Here is a 21,706-nt window from a genome sequence, read left to right as displayed (position 1 = left end):
CCACATGCCTATCCAAGAATTGCTCAAAGTCCCTAATGTATCTGACTCTACTACCACAGCTGGCAGTGCATTCCACACACCCACCACACTCTGTGTAAAAAACGTACCTCTGACATCTCCCCTAAACCTTCCTCCAATCACCTTAAAATTATGCCCCCTCGTGATAGACATTTCCACCCTGGGAAACAGCCTCTAGCTATCTACTCTATCTGTGCCTCTCAATATCTTGTACACCTCTATCAAGTCACCTCTCGTCCTTCTTCACTCCAATGAGAAAAGCCCTAGCTCCCTCATGTAGAGAAGACTGATGGCAGTGTGAGGTGAGGTTCAATAATCCTGTCTATAGTGAGCGGAGAAATTTATAGCTTTCCCAGCAGAGCCTAAGAAGTTAAGGCAGAGTCATTTTTAAATCAATCTATTAAGAGATGTTTTTACACTCCTTTTGTGCAGGTAGGACTTGAACTTGAATTGGCTGAAGACTGGTATCTGTGGTGCTGGGGGCCACTGGAGGAGGCCCTCAATGGGTCATCCCCTTGGTGCTTCGTGCTGTGAGTGCTTCAGCCTTATCTTTGGCACTGATTTGTTGGTCTACTCCATCATTGAGGATGGGGATATTTGTGGAGCCACCTCCGCCAGTGAGTTGTTTAATTGTCCATCATCATTCATGACTGAATGTGGCAGGACTGCAGAACTTAGATCTGATTCATTGTTTGTGAGATTGTTTCACTCTGATTCCTTTGCTGCTTATGCGGTTTGGAATGCATTTTTAGTTATACCTGGTGCTGCTCCTGGCATGCCCTACTGCACTTTCCATTAACCTAGGGTTAATCCCCTGGCTTGATGGTCATAGTTGAGTGGGGCATTTTCTGTGGCATGAGGTTACATATCTCTGAATTGCTTCACCTCTTTAATATTCCCTTGCCTGATTTGGAATTGGCAAAAGGAGGAAACTAAAATGATGTGGCTCCTTTTAAAAAGTTCCCATGTTTCAGCCAATATTCATGCTGGGATAGTCAGTCTGAAGTCTTTGGTTGGAGATTTCGAGTGGAGAAAGGGTCCTACATACCATCTTCCATACATTCCTCTCCAAAGCAATAAACTGTTGAAGCTGTGGTGCTACCCTAGACAGAGAGATCAGTGATTGTGAGTGATTGTGTGATGGGGATGACTTGAATCCAGCCTCAATAATGGCTCTTGTCCCATTGTTGGCAGAATGAAATCAATTGCACTGGGTCACTTTATGGAGCTGTAATTCTGACAGGTTGTGGGTCCAACTGAAAAATTTGTGTGAAAAGGCAGACAGGCAAAAGGTGTCACACTGCCAGTTTGAAAGACCTCAACTCCTCTATTATTACATTCTCAGCACAATCTCCACACTCTTATTACCAGCCTTCAAAGTAAATTGCTCAACTCTCCTGACAACCTCCATTAACTGTTTATTTAAATGACCCTGTGGGATTTTTCTTTTGTCACATAACTTTGTCAATATACAAGAATAAATGAGAAAAATGATATAGTCTGATCTTGGTTGATGCAGACTGAAGTATCTTTCTTCATGTCTCAAATTCCTCAATAAAATGTTGACCAGTATTTCATCTCAGTGTCAGTGACAGTAGATGCAGATTTTTTTCATTCTAGATGTCATTATCAATTGATTAAACTTCATATTGTCAGCATTCTTCAATATTTTTATCCTGTGATAAATACAACGGCTTTGCACATGTCTGTTTCCTCCTTTCATTTATCCCTTTTGATCTTCACTTTCTTTCTAACTTCTTTGATCTCGTTTGTTTGCTGATACACTTTCAGTCTGTCTGTCTCCTCGAAGCACTTGCTTAACTTTCTTCTCTGCAAAAGATTTCCTTTTTCACCTTTAATCATGGGAGAATTAGTTAACTTCTTTGTGATAGAGCGCAGACCAATCTCTAAAGTGTTTTGAACAGTTACCATGCCAAGGAGGGAGCAAGGCCAAGGAAAAATGTCAACCTAATACAATTCAAATAAAAATCTAAATGGGATTTAAGGAAAAAAAAACAGACTAGCATTTATATAGCACCTTGCACAACCTCAGGATGTTCCAAAGTGCCTTACACTACTAATAAAGTATGGTCACAGTTATCACCCAGGAAATTGCTATGTGGCCGTTATTTAAGAAAGAAAGACATTGGTCGAGATATCTGTGGTGACAGGGAGCCTCTCTGAAACCCCCAGGAATTGGAATTTCCAACTCCACCCCAATACTCCATGTTTCACTTCCCATTTTGGCAGGGAGGCTTGGGAGCCAAGCGTGCTTGTTCCCAGAGACGTTTTATAGGATCAGCTGTCACCGATTAGATCAGGTTTTGATATCCCTGCTTTTAGGAACCCAGAGTGCATGGAGCAGATGAGGTAACTGCAGCTCTGTTACACTGAATTTATTTTGGATAGTTAGGGTATGACATTAAAGAGATGATGCACCCCAGGGAATATGATCCAGGGGACTTGGGGTCAGTCATGGAGTCCTTTGGGTGAGGTTTTATATTAACTTGTGGGACTTGAGCATTGCTTGGCCAGCATTGATAGCCCATCCCTATTTGCCTGTGTGGTGGGGTGGGGTTAGTCAGGTAAGCCATGGGTAGGGAAAATGGGCAAGACTCTGCCTAAAAAAGGCACCAACCCATTTGAATGTCAAAAGACTGTCAAAAATTGTCAAAGAATTTATGTAACTGTCAAGGTTGTCCTGTAACTGTAAAGGAGCAGTTGAAATAGTCAGAAAATTCGACATGAACTGTTAGAATAGAATTGAATATTCTTTATTGTCACATGTACTCAGGTACAAAAGTACAAGAGAATAGTGAAAAGTTTACAATGTCACCTCTCATGGCACCATCTTCGGGTCAAAGTACAGAGGAACTTCGATCATCTGACATTCGATTATCCGAATATTGGATTATCCGGCAAGATCGCAAGGTCCCAATGCTTGGCTAAACTAGGTTATCCAATATTCAATTATCCAGAATTCGATTAACCGAACAAAATACTCCCTGCCTATGTCCCTCGGATAATCGAGGTTCCTCTGGAGCTAGTTACAAATTTTAGACACAAGAAGTGGAATGATAAAAGAAAAGAAGTTGCATTTCCCTGACAGTGATTCATAGCATAAGTTAGAAATAGGACATAGTTAAAAGGATAGACATTACAGTCAGAGGAACAGATTACGGATAAACATTACATTGCAGTAGCTCAGCGCAGAGGCTTCCACGTGTGGTCTGACTGGCCTCGCAGGCCACTAACCGCCCACGCCAGACCCTGGATCAACAACTGTCCACACTCTGCTCCAGCTCTCAGCTGCTCCAGAACATTCTATGCGTCCATCTCACTCCACTCTGGCTCTCAGCTGCTCCAGAATATTCAATGTGTCCAGCCCACTCTGCTCCAGGTCTCAGCTGCTCCAGAACATTCCATGCCTCTGGCCTACTTAGCTAGAGTTGAAACTGTCAAACAACTTCGAGTACAAATACATGTTTTCATAAGAGTTCAGTTGAAGGAATTTCAGTGTACTGTATGCGAATGAGAGATTTTTAAAACAGTGATTTTATTGGTAGATACGTGCTTATTTTGTGTCAACGTGGCCCCTATGTTTGTCTACTGTGAATATGAGGCAGAGCAAAGGGTAGTGTCAGGCATGAATTGGCATGAGCAGGTATTAAATTGGCATTAGGGTTTTACATGATATATGGGCACATGAAGGAGTTTTTTGATTTCATTCCTTTTTTTTATTAACCTGCTGTATGACCTGACACAGAGTCAGGCCTTGTGCCCAGCTCACAACTGTAGCAAGCAGCCTCCTACTTCCCTGTTGAATAACCCCATCATCCTGGAATGAAAATCTGAACTTCCCAAGCACTTTTCTGATGTCGATTTAGTGGAGCCAGGAAATATCCCGCCTCTGTGCTTCTGTGGCAGGAATGAAAACCAAGGCCTTTATGTTTATATGCTGCACTTCCCAGCTTCAGCATTCCTCAGTCTGTAATGATACAGAATGAACCAACATTCGGATAATTGATGATCAGTAAAGAGGAGCTCGGAAGGATTAGTCAAATGTGAGTTGTTTTGTTTAACTGCCTTAAGTGAGATATTGGGTGAGTAGGGCAACCAAAATCAAATAAATTACAGGATACTTATGAAAGAGTGCCCTTGGCTCATTAGCATATTGATTTAGCATTTATGTAGCACCTTTCATAACCACAACACCTTCACAATAAATGAAGAACTTTTCAAAGTATAGTCACTGTCGTTGCAATGTTAGGAAAACAACGACCAATTTTTGCACAGCACGGTCCAACAAACAGTGGTAAGATAATGACCAGAGGTAATCATATTGACCACAGGTTTTATCTTGGCCAGGAAACCAGAAACATGAACCTGACAGAGTGACGAGTCTTTACAGCCTGTTGCCCGTGAGGACCCTGACAACTGTTTGGGGTTTCACACGTCTACTTCCATCAGTAGTTTGTTCCCGGACGAGTTGCTGACCGATTCTCTTTCTCTTGCCAGGAATACCAGAGCTCCTCGACTCTGGAGCAATTTGTGACCCGCTTTTTGCTCCGTGAGACGGTGGACCAGCTACAGTCACTGCAGAGTTCACTGGAGTGTGCGATGGATGCCATTGAGGAGCAAACCAGCCATGAGAGGTGGGCCATGTTTCATTTATGTTCCCCCACCCCTAGACATCAAAATGAACTCATATATAAAGTAATAGCTCTGAAGGAGATAATGGTCATATTGCAGTGAGTTCCACCTACTCCGATAATGTCACATAATGTGTGGTGGAGATCTGCATGAGTACCCAAGGGGCGCAGATATATAGACAACTTTGTCAATAGTTCCTTCTGAGCTGAATTGTTTTGTGAGGATTGGAACTCTGCCATGGGTTCGTAGTGGGATTTCATTGCACAGCTGAATGATAAACCCTCCAGTGCTAAATGCAGTAAAGCGTTCAAAGTCTTTGAAAGAGCTCAGCCATTGGCTAAAGCTTGAAAACAATTATCTGAGCATCACATAATAGAAAATATGAATTCATTGGGGAGAAATCATCTAGTGAACTCAATGCATCATTGAAGTATTGTTCCTGCTCCAAGCTTTCATTGAATTTGTGAAAGATGCATATACATTACTTTTTTCCCAAGTCTCAAACTATCAGAGATGGCTTGCTAACCACTTAGCATGCTGTATAGCTTGTTGCTACCTTTGCAATTTGATATGCTTGCGAATAATTCTGATAAGATAGCCCCGATGAATGGTTAAATGGAAGAAGTTGGTACTGTTCTCCTCAGAGAGAAGAAGGCAGGGAGGAGATTTGAGAGAGTTTTTCAAGATCATGAACAGGCTTGATAGAGGAGATAGGGAGAAGCTGGTCCAGCTCAAAAAAGGAAAGAGAACAAGAGGGCATTGTTAAGTGATATGCAAATGAAGCAAGGATGACATGTTTTCGTGCAGGGAGTTGTTAGACTATGGAATGCACTGCCTGGAAATATGTTGGAGGCAGGTTCAATTGAGGCATTTGAGAGGGTATTAGATGATTATTTGGATGGAAATAGTGTGCAGGGATATGGGAAAAAGGCAGGAGATTGACTTGAGGTAATAGAACCGGTGTACACACGATGGACCGAATGGCATCCTCTTCACTAGAACAATTCCGTGATTCTATGAATGCAAGTCACAAAGCTTCCACAGTCCCAGGCTGATTCTTTTTTCAGCAATACTCAAGTTCTGTATTCCAAAGTGACCATTTCGAATATTCTTTTTTCAGTTCTATGCATTCCACATCAGTTTCTCCACTAGGGTCTGGTTCTCACTCAGAATACAGACGGGAGTGGAAGCATCATCAAGGCCGTTCTCTCATAATATCCAACTTAACGTGCGAATATAATAACAGAAATCAAACTGCCTGTTCAAGCTCAGTTAATCCGGACAGTACTGTTATCTATGACAGGGAGAAAGTGAGGACTGCAGATGCTGGAGATCAGAGCTGAAAGAAGGGCTCATGCCCGAAACGTCAATTCCCCTGCTCCTTGGATGCTGCCTGACCTGCTGCGCTTTTCCAGCAACACATTTTCAGCTGTTATCTATGACAGGAAATCCACCTGCTGTAGTTCAGAGGCTAACACTTCCCCCATCGTTGTATCAAAATAATTGCAAGAGTTTTGCCTCTTATTTATCTGCTTGTTCATTTCACAGCTCATTCAAAATTTGCCTTCGACAAATAAAAATAGCATTTTTCATGTTCCAATGTTCATCCCTAAGGGTGTTGCAGCATTTCCTGAAGACTATTCACTGAGGAGATGGAACAGTCAATTTCTGCACAGCAAGCTCCCATGATCAGCCAAGTGATTGAAAAAGAAAATTGTTACCCCCTTAATCTCTCAAAGACTAAACCAGACTTAGGTTTCTTTGTCTAAGCATTTATTCATGCATACACAGAAGGTAGACTCTCTAAAGATGCTGCACACTTTTCCAATTTGCTAATAAACAGTGATTGTATATTATTTTACTGTTGCAATCTATGTCCTCTTGTGTTAGTGTACCTACCTCTGGGCCAGGAGGCCCAGGTTCAAATCCCATCTGTTACAGAGGTGTGTATTAATATCTCTGAATATGTGGATTAGAAAAATAAGTTAAATTACAAAAGAACTTCCAACAAGCATTCTTATCTCTATCCAGTAAAATTCTTATCTTTATACAACAGTGTTCGTTCCACTTTGGTACATGTGCCTATATAGAGTCAATAGAGTAATGGAGATGTAGGGCATGGAAACAGACCCTTCAGGCCAACTTGTCTGTGCCGATCAAACACCCTAAACAAATCTAGTCCCATTTGCCTCCATTTGGCCCATATACCTCTAAACCCTTCCAATTCATGTAGAAATCCATGCCTTTTAAATGTTGTCATCGTACCAGCCTCCACCAATTCCTCTGCAGTTCATTCCATACATGCATCACCCTTTGCATGAAAAAGTTGCCCTTTAGGTCCTGTTTATATCTTTCCCCTCTCACCTTAAACCTATGTCCATTAGTTTACCACCCAGGTAAAAGACTGTCTATTTATCCTATTCAAGCCCCTCATGATTTTATAAACCCCAAAAGGTCACCCCTCGGCCTCCGATGCTCCAGGGAAAACAGTCCCAGCCTATTCAGCCTCTCCCTATACCTCAAACTCTCCAACCCTGGCAACATCCTTGTAAATCTTTTCTGAACCCTTTCAAGTTTCACAACATCCTTCCCATAGGAGGGAGATGAGAATTGTACACAATATTCCAAACGTGGTCTAACCAATGTCCTGTAGAGCCGCAACATGACCTTCCAACTCCGATACTCAATGCTATGATCGAATCATATTCAAAGTCGTACACATGTTTGTTATATCAAAATGTTAGGTGCTCACATCTACTGACTGTCAGTGCATACTTTATGATTATCAAAACACCTTACTGTCTTTTCCCTCATGTCAGTGATAATGACCAGACAAAATGATACTGTTTTGATGTACACTGAGGGCACCTCCCCTGTTCTCCTTTACAGTATTGCAATGGGATCCTTAACATCCACCTGAAAGCCCTGGGATGGGGCAGAGACAGCCTCAGTTTACAGCCGATGTGCAGGAGGGCACCTCCAACAGTGCAGCACTCTCTCAGGACTGTTCTGGAGTGTCAGCTTAGATTAATTTAATCCCCAGTCCCTTCAGGCATTTTTGCTTAATTTAACATTTTTCTGATATCTCATTGCCAAGTTGGGAATGTCAGATATGTATAATCTATACTCTGGACTTAAAACCCTGGTAAAAAAAAATGCTCAGCTTGCACTCAGCTTATGGGAAAGATAGGTCTCTTTCTAAACTATTTTCTAAAAATCTGTCCAGGCCTTTTATGCAGGCAAGAAGTAAAGTAGTATTTTGCATCATCCAATTTTGCCACATCAGGAGTTTCACTACATTGGTATTGGCTGCTCTCCAGCACTTGAGAATGACTTAAGTGGCTTGATACAGATGGTTGAAGTTGAAATCTTGTGGGCATTGATTCAAAGAAATGCTTTGATCCTGTTTTTAAGGATTTGCATTAGGGAGTCACTGACAAGGTTAGCATTTACTGCCGTTAGCTACTATCCTGAGGGCAATTAAGAGTAAATTGGGTTGGGTATGGAGTTGCTGTGGATATGGAGTCACATGTAGGTAACAGGTCCATAAGTGTAGCTTCTCCAAAGGATAGTAGTGAGCCAGGTGGGTTGATGTATGACTCTATGATTCTAGGAGAAAGTGAGGACTGCAGATGCTGGAGATCAGAGCTGAAAATGTGTTGCTGGAAAAGCGAGGCAGGTCAGGCAGCATCCAAGGAACAGGAGAATCGACATTTCGGGCATGAGCCCTTCTTCAGGAATGAGGAAAGTGTGCCAAGCAGGCTAAGATAAAAGGTAGGGAGGAGGGACTTGGGGGAGGGGCGTTGGAAATGCGATAGGTGGAAGGAGGTTAAGGTGAGGGTGATAGGCCGGAGTGGGGGTGGGGGCGGAGAGGTCAGGAAGAAGATTGCAGGTTAGGAAGGTGGTGCTGAGTTCGAGGGTTGGGACTGAGACAAGGTGGGGGGAGGGGAAATGAGGAAACTGGAGAAATCTTGAGTTCATCTCTTGTGGTTGGAGGGTTCCTAGGCGGAAGATGAGGCACTCTTCTTCCAGCCGTCGTGTTGCTATGGTCTGGCGATGGAGGAGTCCAAGGACCTGCATGTCCTTGGTGGAGTGGGAGGGGGGGTTGAAGTGTTGAGCCACGGGGTGGTTGGGTTGGTTGGTCCGGGTGTCCCAGAGGAGATTCTAGTGCTTGTACAGCCAGATGTACCTCATAGAATTTGAATTCCCTGATTGGGGCTGTTAACCTGGTCCAATCAGGGAACCCTGGCTGACAGATATTAACAGGAGTGTTAGAAGCACTGCCGCAGTTAGGCAGTAGTGTGGGGGCAATGGGGGGGGGAAAATTAACAGGAGTGTTCAAGGTTCTGGTCACTCTGAGAACTGGCTCCGAGGGAGTTGGATCAGTGTCAAGGACTCTCCACGGGTAAATAGAGGGTGACTTGGTGATGGGATACCAGCCTCTGTGGACTAATTTCATTTGCCGTTAGGCTAGCTTTTTAATTCTGGATTCTTACTGGATTCAGATTTCACCATGGTGGGATTTAAATGCTATGATGAGTACATGAATCCACATCCCCAAAGCATTAGCCCGGGGTTTGGGATTACTAGTCCGATGATATTATCACTACACTGCACTATCCCCACAGGATTGCCTCAGGGAAATGGATCTGAAGAGTTCCAGATGAAGAGCTAGCATCAATGCTGGATTGATGGGCCGAGTATCCTCCATCTACAAGGCAACTTCTTTGATCCAAAAGGAAATGATACATTATCTGGCTGTTTCAGCTGCAACCCTCAGATAATTCAAATTCGGAATATGATCCGAAATCTGATTATTACCTGCGGCTGAAGTGAAATGATTTATAGTGTCATAGAGTCATAGAGTCATACAGCACGGAAACAGACCCTTCGGCCCAACCAGTCCATGCCGACCATGATCCCAAACTAAACTAGTCCCACCTGTATGTGTTTGGCCCATATCCATCCCAACCTTTCCTATTCATGAGCTTATCCAAATGTCTTTTAAACGTTGAAACATGTCCACCACTTCCTCTGGCCGTACATTCCACACAAGAATTACTCTCTGTGTAAAAATGTTGCTTCTCATGTCCCTTTTTCAATCTTTCTCCTCTCACCTTGAAAGTATAGCCACTAGTTTTGAGCTTCTCCATCCTGGGGAAGAGGCCTTTGTACTTCACCTTACCTATGCCCCTCATGATTTTATTAACCTCAGTAAAGTCACCGTTCACCCCTACGCTCCAGTGAAAAAAGTTCCAATCTTTCCAGTTTTTTTTGTATCTCAAACCCTCCATTCTTGGTGACATCCTGGTAAATTCTTGTTAATAGCGCCTGTAAAATTGAGAACAGAAATCAGACCTAGCTTGCTTATTAGAGGCAGAAAGTTAGTTGATAGAGAGAACCCATTAAACTGCATTTTTATCAAAATACTTGATTGTGCATCGCAAATTCAGGACTTTCTAATATGTTTTCATGCCAATCAATATACCTTTTGATTCAATCTACTTCTGATTCGGTTGTACCGGCACCATGGACTGGCACCATGGACTAACATCTGTGTTGTGACAGCATTTGTGTAGTTAGCTCAAAATAAAAGCAAGGTACTGCGATTGCTAGAAATCTGCAATTAAAACAGAAAGCTCTGGGGAAATTCAACAGATCTGGCAGCATCTGTGAAGAGAGAAAAGCAGAGTTAACACTTTCTATCTGATATATCTCAGATCGGAGAGGATCACATTGGACTTGAAACGTTAACTCTGTTTCTGTCTCCATGGATTCTGCCAGACTTGCTGAGTTTCTCCAGCATTTTCTGGTTTCAAGTAAGTGGTGAGGACTAGTCGGAGCAAACAGGACCTGCTGCTTGGTAATCCTGATAACGTAAAGCTTACTAAAGGAAATAATCCAGTGATGACTCTTGAAGATTTCACTGTTCCTATAGTCTTTGAAATGCAGCCACCATTATGTGCATAGCAAGCTCCCAACTACAGTGATCAGTTATGGAGTCATAGAGATGTACAGCACAGAAACAGACCCTTCTGTCCAACTCATCCATGCTGACCAGGTATCCTAAATCAATCCAGTCCCATTTGCCAGCACATGGCCTGTATACCTCTATCCACATACCCGTCCAGATGCCTGTTAAATGTTGTAATTGTACCAACCTCCAGCTTCACCTCTGGCTGCTCATTCCATATACTCTGCAAGAAAACGTTGTCCCTTAGGTCCCTTTTAAATCTTTCCCCTCTCCCTTAAATCTATGCCCTCTGGTTTTAGACTCCCTTACCCTGGGGAAGAATTGTAGGGTAAGGGAGCGGGCTTAATTGGATAAAACAAGGGAGTAATGTTGCTAATGACCGATGAGTCCAGAACCAAGGGTTGAAGTCCAAGGATACAGGGGGGGGTAGGCCATTTAGGACTGAGATGAGGGGAAATTTCTTCACCCGGAAAGTGGGGAACCTGTGGAATTCTCTACCACAGATGGTGATGAATGCTAAAACATTGATTATTTTCAAGAAGGAGATGCAGTTCTCAGGGCTGAAGGGATCGACGGGGAGAGAGCAGGAACAGGGGACTCAACTGGATGGTCAGCCATGATCATATTGAATGGTGTAGCTGGCTTGATGCATTGAATAGCCTAATCCTGCTCCTATTTTCCATTTCTAAAGCTCCTTCAACCAGCACAGGATTGATGGGATGAATGTGTGATCCTATGATTCTGTACTGTGCTCACTTTCACAGGCAGGAGCACGATATACCTGAGGACCCGCCGGTCCATCGCCCAGGGAGACGATATGGTCGCAGAACTCAGAAGAATGTCTGCCTGTCTCCTAGTGACCCGTACTCGGGGATCCTTCACTCAGGTATTTAACAACTCACCCAAACTCCCGGAATTAAAACAGTCGATAAAACTTTGGCCGTAAGAGCTTTCTAAATCAGCCCAGCACACCTCAGACTCATCAGAGTCTAAATCAGTCACACAATGTGAAATGTGAAGTAATGTGTTTGTGGAAGGTTTAGGCAATGGGAATTGTATGGCTTTGAGAGGTGTACAGGAACAGATGGGATGAAGGTCCACAGGTCTCCGAAGTTGGCTTGACTGGTGGTCCAAATGAGGAAAGCCTTCGGAAAGCTGAAGCACAAACGGACCGAGGAGTCCTCATTCAGGATTCACTGAAGGTTATTGTGCAGATTCAATTGGCAGTTAGGAAGACAAAACAACGTTAGCATTCATTTCAAGAAGGTTAGAATACAAGAACAGAGATGTACTGTTGAGCCTCTATAAGGCTCTGCTCAGTCTGCATTTGGAATATTGTGAGCAGTTTTGGGCAATGTATCTAAGGAAGGATGTGTTGGCCTTGGAAGGGATCCAGAGGAGGTTAACAGGAAAGATCCTGGGGATGAAGGGCTTGTCATATGAGGAACAGTTGAGGACTCTGGGTCTGTATTCCATGGAGTGTAGAAGGATGATTGGGATCTGATTCAAACTTACAGAATGCAGAGAGGCCTGGACAGAGTGGATGTGGAGAAGATGTTCTACTAGTAGGGGAGACTAGGACACAGGGCACAGCCTCAGAGTGAAGGGATAGCCCTTTAGAACTGAGATGAGCAGGAATTTCTTCAGCCAGAGGATGGCGAATCTGTGGAACTTGTTACTGCAGAGGACTATGGAGGCCAAGTCATTGAGTGTACTTAAGACAGAGATAGATAGGGTCTTGATTGTTAAGGGGGTCAAGGATTATGGGTAGAAGGCAGAGCAAGGTTGAGAAACATATCACCCATTGTCAAAGGGTGAAGCAAACTCAATGGGCTGAATGGAGAAAGTGAGGACTGCAGTTGCTGGAGATCAGAGCTGAAAATGTGTTGCTGGAAAAGCGCAGCAGGTCAGGCAGCATCCTACTCCTTGGATGCTGCCTGACCTGCTGCGCTTTTCCAGCAACACATTTTCAGCTCAATGGGCTGAATGGTCTAATTCTGCTCCTATATCTTATGATGTAATGGGCAGGAAGGCAAGCTGAGAAATCAAATCCAGGAGGTGGGAGAACTTCCTGGAACTGTACAAAACTGGAGTACTGCAACCAGTTGTGGTCACTGAGTTTTCGGATTGCTGTAATTGTATGAGAGCGGCTGCAGAAGATGTTGTCTGGATTGGAGAATTTTAATTATGAGGCTAGATTAAATAGACTGGGATTGTTTTCTTTGGAATGGATGGGACTGTGGGAAGTGGATCTGAAGGGGTTAATATTGAGAAGTGCTGTAAGCACCACTCTCTACCGTAATTTTACATTGAGGAGGGAACAGAACAGCAAAACAAAGGATTGACGGCTAACATCTAGTCCTCGTCAGTCTTTCTAACAATGTCCATCGTGCCATTGTAATCTGTAACTTGTTGCCAACGTACAATGGTTTTAAAGTGTTGACAGCATGGCGGAGGTCAATAGATACTTGACAGACAAAGGAATCAAGGTTATGATAGATCAGAATGTGGAATTTGGAACATAATCAGATCAGCTGTTGAAGAAATTCCCCAGACTCAGACCTTAGCATTGACAAACTGTATTGTAGGATATCATGGGAAGAACACGTTTCCTTAGAATGGCCTGGTGCAACTCCAAAGCACTCCAGGTCACCGCGTGTTTATTTAGTCCGAGCTGACAGTTGCTCAATCAGGCGCAGAACCACAAAGTAGTCACTAGATGGCCTACATGAACATGCACCAGACAGAGTTGAGGTCTTGCCAAGACTATACAGTAATGTGCTAATGTTCTCAGACCTTGAGTCAATGCACACTCCATTCGCATGCTGATTAGCATGCATCTACAGATAAACAGTTCATGAGTTACGTGGGAAGAGCAGAATTCCTCACAGTCAAGGCTACCCAGGGCAAGGGGCCATGCCAAGGATAAAGCAGCACCATGACTGACTAAGAAATAGCTGCAAACAGACAGTCCAGCAAAACACAGCTCCAACATCAGCTCTGAGCTTATTGATTGGGATAGCAGGCTTGAAGGGCTGAATGGCCTGCACCTGCTCCTAATTTGTACATTCATCATCAATTGTATCTTGTTAACTACATGAGACTCTTCCAGTTAGGCCAAGGAAATGGCTTCCTTCTAGCACAGTAGACCGTGCAGGTCCCAGAGATCCCTACATTTAAAGAGAATGGTGGGCAACAACTTCATTCCTGAAGAAGGGCTGATGCCCGAAACGCCGATTCTCCTGCTCCTTGGATGCTGCCTGACCTGCTGCGCTTTTCCAGCAACACATTTTCAGCTCTGATCTCCAGCATCTGCAGTCCTCACTTTCTCCTCAACAACTTCATTATGGGCAGCTCCACGTACCGTGCAGTGCAGTGAGCTGGCAACACCATATGACATGGTGAGCAGTGGTGTGGCTCTGATTTGACCATCCCAGCTAAGTCACAAGTTGTCAATCTTGAGGAATTCACATGGTCACGAGATTCCAGTCAAGTTTGTGGACAAACAAACGTTGGAAGTATTGCTGAATTCCAAACAATGTAATCCTAATGGCCAGTGCTAGTTGTCTAAAGGAAGATATGACTTACTGAGATCAGGGCAGACCAGATCTCCTGTCTTTGTTACAGAAACGGCAAATTGCTAGAGAAACTCAGCAGATCTGGCAGCATCCATGGAGCGAGAAACAGGGTCAACGTTTTGGGTCCAGGAAGCCATCTTCAGAACCTGATTTTGTTACCGAGTGATACTTCAGTGCGTTTCTGCAATGGTTTTCACTAGGCCAGGGTATCCCAACACATTTCACAGCTGGTAAGGTCACTTGAGAGGGTAGGTGGGTAATCTGATTAATCATTCCTCCAACAATGCAGCCTTCTCTCAGTACTGCACTGAAGTGACCTCCATTTTGTGGACAGTCTTCTGGAATGGAGCTTGAAACCAGAGCCAAGAGGTGGTTACAGAACTGAGGGAGTACTGCATAGCTTCCAACGAAGATTAGATTCCTTACAGTGTGGAAACAGGCCCTTCGGTCCAACAAGTCCATACCGACCCTCCGAAGAGTAATCCAACCAGACCCACTTCCCTCTGACTGATGCACATAACACTATAGGCAATTTAGCTTGGCCAATTCACCTGACCTGCACATCTTTTGGAGGACTGCGGAAGGAAACCCATGCAGATACTGGGAGAATGTGCAAACTCCACACAGACAGTTGCCCGAGGCTGGAATCGAACCTGGGACCCTGGTGCTGTGAGGCAGCAGTGCTAACCACTGAGCCACTGTGCCACCCTCTATTACACTCTAGTTTTCTCTGCTGTTACAGATGAATCCATGGCACAAAGATGGACACGGTTTGGGAGGGGCCTATTGATGGAGGGATGTCACTAGCTTCCTGGTCTGTATTTATCCCTCCACCCACATCATTGAAGACAGGCCAGCTGGTCATTGGTATTTGTTGGAGTTTGTTGTGCTGTTCTATCCTGTCATTTCAATGATCATGGTGTAAGGGTAAACCACTTGACAGGATTGATTAACTGAATGGGTTAGTGTATTTAACACAGCTAAACAGGCAGAAAACTAGCCACCAGGATACATGAACATTGACTAGCCACAAAAATACAAGACCCACTCTCACTAATATTCTTACATAAGGGAGGACACCACTTTGACTGGGACAACACATCCATCTTAGGACAAGCCAAACAGAGACACGCACAAGAATTCCCAGAAGCATGGCATTCCAACCGGACCTCTATTAACAAACACATCAATTTGGACCCCGTCTACTACCCTCTGAGAAAAAGAACAGGAAATGACATAACCAACACAAGAAATGACATCACCAACCCACGGAAACCTAAACACATAAATAGAAAGCGAGACATAGCATCAGCACTTCACTGGAGGCTCACTGATGCTGTTACCTATGGTGACGAAACGTCTGAAAACAAACCCTCCAGCTCAGCGAGCAAGCTTACATCCACTGCAAAACACATTAGTGTTACAAAGCAGATGTAGTGTTGGAGGCATTAGAGGCACTTCAGAGGAGGTTCACAAGATTGAACCCAGAGATGAGGGGCTTGTCGTATGAAGAGAGATTGAATAATTTAGGCGTATACTTGCTAGAATGTCGAAGAATGAGGGGAGATCAAATTGAGGTATTCAGGATGGTAAAAGCTGTGGCTAAACTAGACGGGTGATGAACATATCAGCCATGATCAAATGGCAAAGCAGAATCGATGGGCCGAATGGCTGTATACTGCTCCTATATCCCTTATGATGTTATAATACAGCACGCTGAATGATTTCTGTTTGGGCATGGCAGACCACAGCAGACTAACTATCAGGCAGAGTCACAACATTGTATACATGTAGCACATGGACTGCTTAAACGCGAACTCTCCTAAAGGTAAGAGACACACACACAACAAACACAAGTGATTTGTCAAAAAATATTTATTTGGCTTCTTAGAGCTTCTGTTTTGGGGATCACTTAGCTCAATTGGCTGGTCTGCAATATAATGTGACACCAACAGCCTGGGTTCAATTCTTGGACCGGCTGAGGTTACAACAAATGGTTCTCCTCCTCAACATCCCTCCCTCCACCCCATTTGAGGTTCAGTGACCCTCAGGTTAAACGCAGACACCAGCTTCTAGTCCACTAGGACAATAGAGACCTTCCCTTTGAGAGCTTTTGGAGATCCTGTGAAAGGGACGAACTGCAAGTTTTATATTTAACAAGAAGTAAAACAGATTCTGGCTACATGAGTTGGTGTTTTGTTCCATTGGATTCAGTCCAGTTAAAGAGGAGTATCAGTTCAGTACAACATTAAAGTCAGCAACAGCTCTATGCAGCTACTGCCACCTGGTGGATTTGAAAAAGACATTACATTAAGACAATCCCATTAATCCAGGATTAAATTACAGGTGCTGGCCTTAATCAAGTATCTACTTTACAAATGAATAAGGAAACTGTAGACAGAAAATAAACATAAATAAACAATTGGGAGTCAGGTTTAAAGATTCTCTCTGGGGAATTATCATGCAGCATTATAGATAGGTATGCCTGGTTATCAAAATTAAAGTTTGAAATCACAGAAAAGACCCACTGCAGTCCATGAGGTGTAGACACATCCACAGCGCAGTTAGGAGGGGAGTTCAAGGATTTTGACTCCATGACAGTGGAGGATCAGCGATTTCAGTCCAGGTCACGATGGAGGTATTCCCATACATCTCTTGCCCCTGTCCTTCTCAGTCGGCAAAGTTACATGTTTTTGGAAGGTGTTACTGAAGGAACTTTGTGGAATTATCGCATTGCATTTTGTAGGCTGTTCTTGCCCCTATCTTGTACCTTCTGAAATTCCCTCCTCAATCTTCTGCACCTCTTTCTCGCTTTGAAACAAAGTTTGGTAGTTAACTGTCAGTTGTCATTAACTGGTGCATTTTCCATGCCAATACCTCAAACAATCACAGTTTAGTTGCCAACCAATTAGCACACTCCTCTCATCTAATATAAATAGTGTACATCCTTTACTTTGGCATTTCTTGTGGATTGTGTACAAGATGCAAAACATTGACAAAATGTCAGCAATGCCTAAATATTGAAGACTTTCTTTGAAATCCAACTTGTGATCCCCTGACTTAATGTGACATTATTAGATTTTGTCTGATAATGCTGCTGTGAAGCCCCATAGGACATGTTCACTGTCAAAGGGCTATATGAATGCATATTGTTGTTGTTATCAAAGAATGTAACTCTATGTGCGCGTGCCTCCTAGAGGAGGGACAAGGAAGAGAGAATTATTTACCTTCTTGTCTCAAACTCTAGTTTTCTGTGAGTTTCCCTCACCTTCAGTTGAACTGATTCAACAGTGGGTAGACCATTCAACCTTTAAATAAGGAAGGTGAAGTTATGAGTTATGACCGTGAGGAAACAATGAATGGGAAAACATTCCCACCAACAACAAAAACAACTTGCATTTGTATTGTGTCTCCATCATATTTAATTGTCCCATGGTGCTTTGCAGAGATGTTCATCAAATAAAATTTGACACTGAAGCCACACAAAGAGGGTATTCATAGAACCACAGAATCCCTACAGTGTGGAAACAGGCTACTTGGCCCAACATGTCCACACTGACCCTCTGAAGAGTAACCCACCCAAACCCATTCCCCTGACTAATGCACCTAATCTACACCTCCCTGAACACTATGGGCAAATTAGCTTGACCAATTCACCTAACCTGCACATCTTTGGTCTGTGGGAGGAAATCGGAGCACCCGGAGGAAACCCATGCAGACAGGGAATATTCGAACATGAGGGTAAGAGCGTGGCAGAGGAGTTTAAGGATTTGAAGATGATAGCCTTTGATACGTTTGCCGATGTCATCCTTGGTCAATGCTTCTCATCCAGGATCTTATAAAACATTTTTTACAATGCAGAAGGAGGCCATTTGGCCTCTCGGGAGAATTCTGGTTCTCTGAGCATTATGCCTTCGTGTCAATCTCCCGCCCTTCCCCCATAATCCTGTTCTTCAGTTCTGCTTAAATGACATTCCAATGCCCTCTTGAATGTCTCACATGAATCTGACTCCCACCACACGTCCAGGCAGCTCATGCCAGAGCCAGACGATACACTGAGTGAAAAAGTCATTTTCTTCTCACATTACATTTGCTTTTTAAGCAAAATGCTTCAAACCTTTCTCCTCTGGTTCTCGAATTATCTGTGAGCAGGAACCATCCAATCTGTACAGACCCCTCCTGATATTGAAAACACCATGACTTCTCTTGGATTTCTTATCTCTAAGGAAGACTCCTTCAATCCATTCTGCTAAGTGAAATATCTCACCTCTAAACCATTCTCTGCTGCGCTGGCTCAAATGCATATACATTGGCACAGGCTTGGATGGCTGAAGGGCCTATACTTCTCTTTTGTTGTTTTGTTCTATCCTTCCAATAATATGGTGCTCAGAGCTGTACTCCTTCTGAGATCTGAGTCGAGAGTGTGGTGCTGGAAAAGCACAGCAGGTCAGGCAGCATCCAAGGAGCAGGAAAACTGATGTTTCAGGCAAAAGCCCTTCATCAGGAATGAGGCTGGGAGCCTCCAGGGTGGAGAGATAAATGGGAGCGGAGTGGGGCTGGGGAGAAGGTAGCTAGAGTGTAATAGGTGGATGGAGGTGGGGGTGAAGGTTATAGGTCAGAAGGGAGGGTGGAATGGATGGGTAGGAAGGAAGATGGACAGATGGAACAGATCATGAGGGCTGTGCTGAGCTGGAATGTTGGAACTGGGGTAAGGTGGGGGGAGGGGAAATGAGGAAACCATTGAAGTCCATATTGATGCCATGAGGTTGGAGGCAGAAGATGAGGCGTTCTTCCTCCAGGTGTCGGTGGTAAGGGAGTGGTGATGGAGGAGGCCCAGGATCTACATGTTCTTGGCAGAGTGGAAGGGGGAGTTGAAGTGTTCGGCCAGGGGTGGTGGGGTTAGTTAGTGCGGGTGTCCTGGAGATGTTCTCTGAAGCACTCTCCTGAAATCTATCCAGCTTCCAATATAGATTCACCACAGCTTCCCTGCTCTTTGACTGCGTTATTGAAGCTTAGAATTTTTTTCTTTATTCATTCACAGGATGAGGGTATCACAGGTTAGGCCAGTATTTATTGCCCATCCCTAATTGCCCAGGGGGCAATTAAGAGTCAGCCATATTGCTGTGGGTCTGGTGTCACTTGTAGGTAAGGATAGCAGCTTCCTTCCCTGGAGGACATTATTGAACCAGATGGGTTTTTCCAACAATCAGCAATGGATTCATGGTCATCATTAGACTCTGAAGTTTATTGAATTCAAATTCCATGATCTACTATGGTGGGATTCGAACATTACCTGGATCAATAGTCCAGCTGTAACGCCACTCAGCTAACACCTCCCCCAGAATACCTATGCATTATGTGATGATGCTGTCACTTGAAAAGGTCATTTTGTCTTGTCATTTTTTTGAAGAGAGGTTGTAAGGCAGAGGTAGTGAACTGGCTACTTAAGATGACTTGTGTAAACAACTTGTGAGGCCTTGGGTGGTTTTTTCAAAACAGCCTGAATGGATGTGTCGAGCTCTCACAGGTCCAGATTTCTGGGTTTTGGCTTTTTCACTAACATCAGAAGCTCTTGGAGTCTCAAAAGAGTTGGAAGTTTCAGTGAATGTCTGTTGGCTGCTCCACCCTCTGAAGTTTCTTCCTCCTGGATGGGAGAACCACATGTGAGAATCTGTGTCTGAATTTGCCTTTTTGTCAAGAGATGTTACTAATTTGGAACAATTCATCAAACTGTATCTATTAGTCAATTAAGTTTTCCAGTAGTTAAGTTATTTTAAATTTCTCATTCTTCTGTTGTGTTCTAACTATACTGCTTAAATAATTGTGTTTTTGCTTAATGTCGATTACTTTGACCAGTCACATTGCATCTGGAACACGGCACTTCACATTTGCCTTTAAAATAGGAAAATGTTAGGGTCTAGGTTACCTTCATAAAATATATTGAGGGGCTGGTCCATAAGAATTATGAACTGCTCTTTAGTAACTTCTGCACATTTATGCCCAGCTCTCTCTCTGCCCCTGAACACCCTTCAAAATGGTACCGTTTGTTTTATGCTGAATTTCCATTTCCTTTGGACCAAAATGTACCGTCTTACACTTCTCCTCTTTTAACTTCATTTGCCACCATTCCACCCACTCCGCTAACTGTTTAAGACCTTTTGGAGTTCTACACTGCCTTCCTCACAGTTTACAATACTCCAAAGCTTTAAATCATCCACATGGTTGAAATTGTCCCCTGCACACCAAGATCCAGATCATTAATATATATCAGGAAAAGCAAAGGTCCCAATACTAACTGGGAAACTCCACCACAAACCTTCCTGCAACCCCAAAAAAAACCCCAAAAAATTGACCATTGCTCTGTTTCCTATTACTCTACCAATTTTGTATCCATGTTGCTACTGCCATTCGTTCCCTCGCACTATATCGATTATCGAAAGATTGCTCGATTTACAACACATCAATAACATTCCCCACCTCTTTGAAAAACTTCAGCAGAATCATTAGAAATGATATTCACTTCACAATTTCAGGCTGGTTCTTTCTCATTAACATGTTTTCATGTGATTGTTAATCTTATCCTGAATAATAGTTTCCTGGTGTTTTCCCATCCCTCGAGTTAAACAGACAGGTCTGTAATTGCTGTGCCTATCTTTACAACCTTTTGTTTTTGAACAAGGCTGTAATGTTTGCAGTTCTCCAGTCCTCTGACACCATCCCTGAGTCAAGGGGAGATTGAATGATAATTGCCAGTACATGTGCAAATTCTACTCTCACTTCCTTCAGTCTGCTTGATTACATCTTCCTGGTGCCTTATCAGTGATAAGTTTCGACAGCTTATCCAATGCCACCTCCTTATCAATCTTAAACCCTTCTAGTTTCCTCCTCTGTCACCATGATCTGGGCAGCATCTATCTTGTAAGACAGATGTAAGTTATTCATTTTAACATCTCAGGTATACATTTTTTTAGTCCTTAATCAACTTTATTCCTCCTTCTTTCCACACTGTAAGTAATCTAATCTAATCTAATCTATCACCCTTTTACTATTAGATTAGATGCCCTACAGGTGGAAACGGGCCCTTCGGCCCAACAGGTCCACACTGACCCTCCAACTAATGCACCTAACACCTGCGGACAATTTAAGATGGACAATTCACCTACCCTGCACATCTTTGGACTGTGGGAGGAAACCGGAGCACCCGGAGGAAACCCAAGCAGATACGGGGACAATGTGCAAACTCCACACAGACGGTCTCCCAAGACTGGAATCGAACCTGAGACCCTGGTGCTGTGAGGCAGCAGTGCTAACCACTGAGCCACCGTGCCCCTCAAATTGATAAGTCTTTAGAAGAATTTGGGACCTCCCTGTCAGTTGGCTGCCAGTCTTTTCTCACAATCCATATTTACTTCTCTTACTTATTTTTTCACTTCTCTCTGAGCTTTCTGTATTCCTCTTGGTTTTCAATTCTATTTTCTCCTTG

The 21,706-nt window shown here is 43.5% G+C and overlaps 1 protein-coding gene across 1 annotated transcript in view; it reads left to right on the top strand.

Annotated features, from left to right (window-relative positions):
- LOC140462873 (N-terminal EF-hand calcium-binding protein 1-like) overlaps window positions 1-21,706 on the top strand; it is a 137,898-nt gene that overhangs the window by 95,100 nt on the left and 21,092 nt on the right. The window contains exons 6-7 of the mRNA XM_072556285.1: window positions 4,537-4,673; window positions 11,410-11,531. Of these exons, the coding sequence (XP_072412386.1) occupies window positions 4,537-4,673; window positions 11,410-11,531 (259 nt within the window). The remainder of the gene's footprint in view (window positions 1-4,536; window positions 4,674-11,409; window positions 11,532-21,706) is intronic.

Source organism: Chiloscyllium punctatum, chromosome 37 (assembly GCF_047496795.1).
Source record: "Chiloscyllium punctatum isolate Juve2018m chromosome 37, sChiPun1.3, whole genome shotgun sequence".
NCBI classification, from domain to species: Eukaryota; Metazoa; Chordata; class Chondrichthyes; order Orectolobiformes; family Hemiscylliidae; genus Chiloscyllium; species Chiloscyllium punctatum.
The sequence above is the reverse complement of the archived record's forward strand: the minus strand, read 5'-3'. Positions and strand labels throughout refer to the sequence as shown.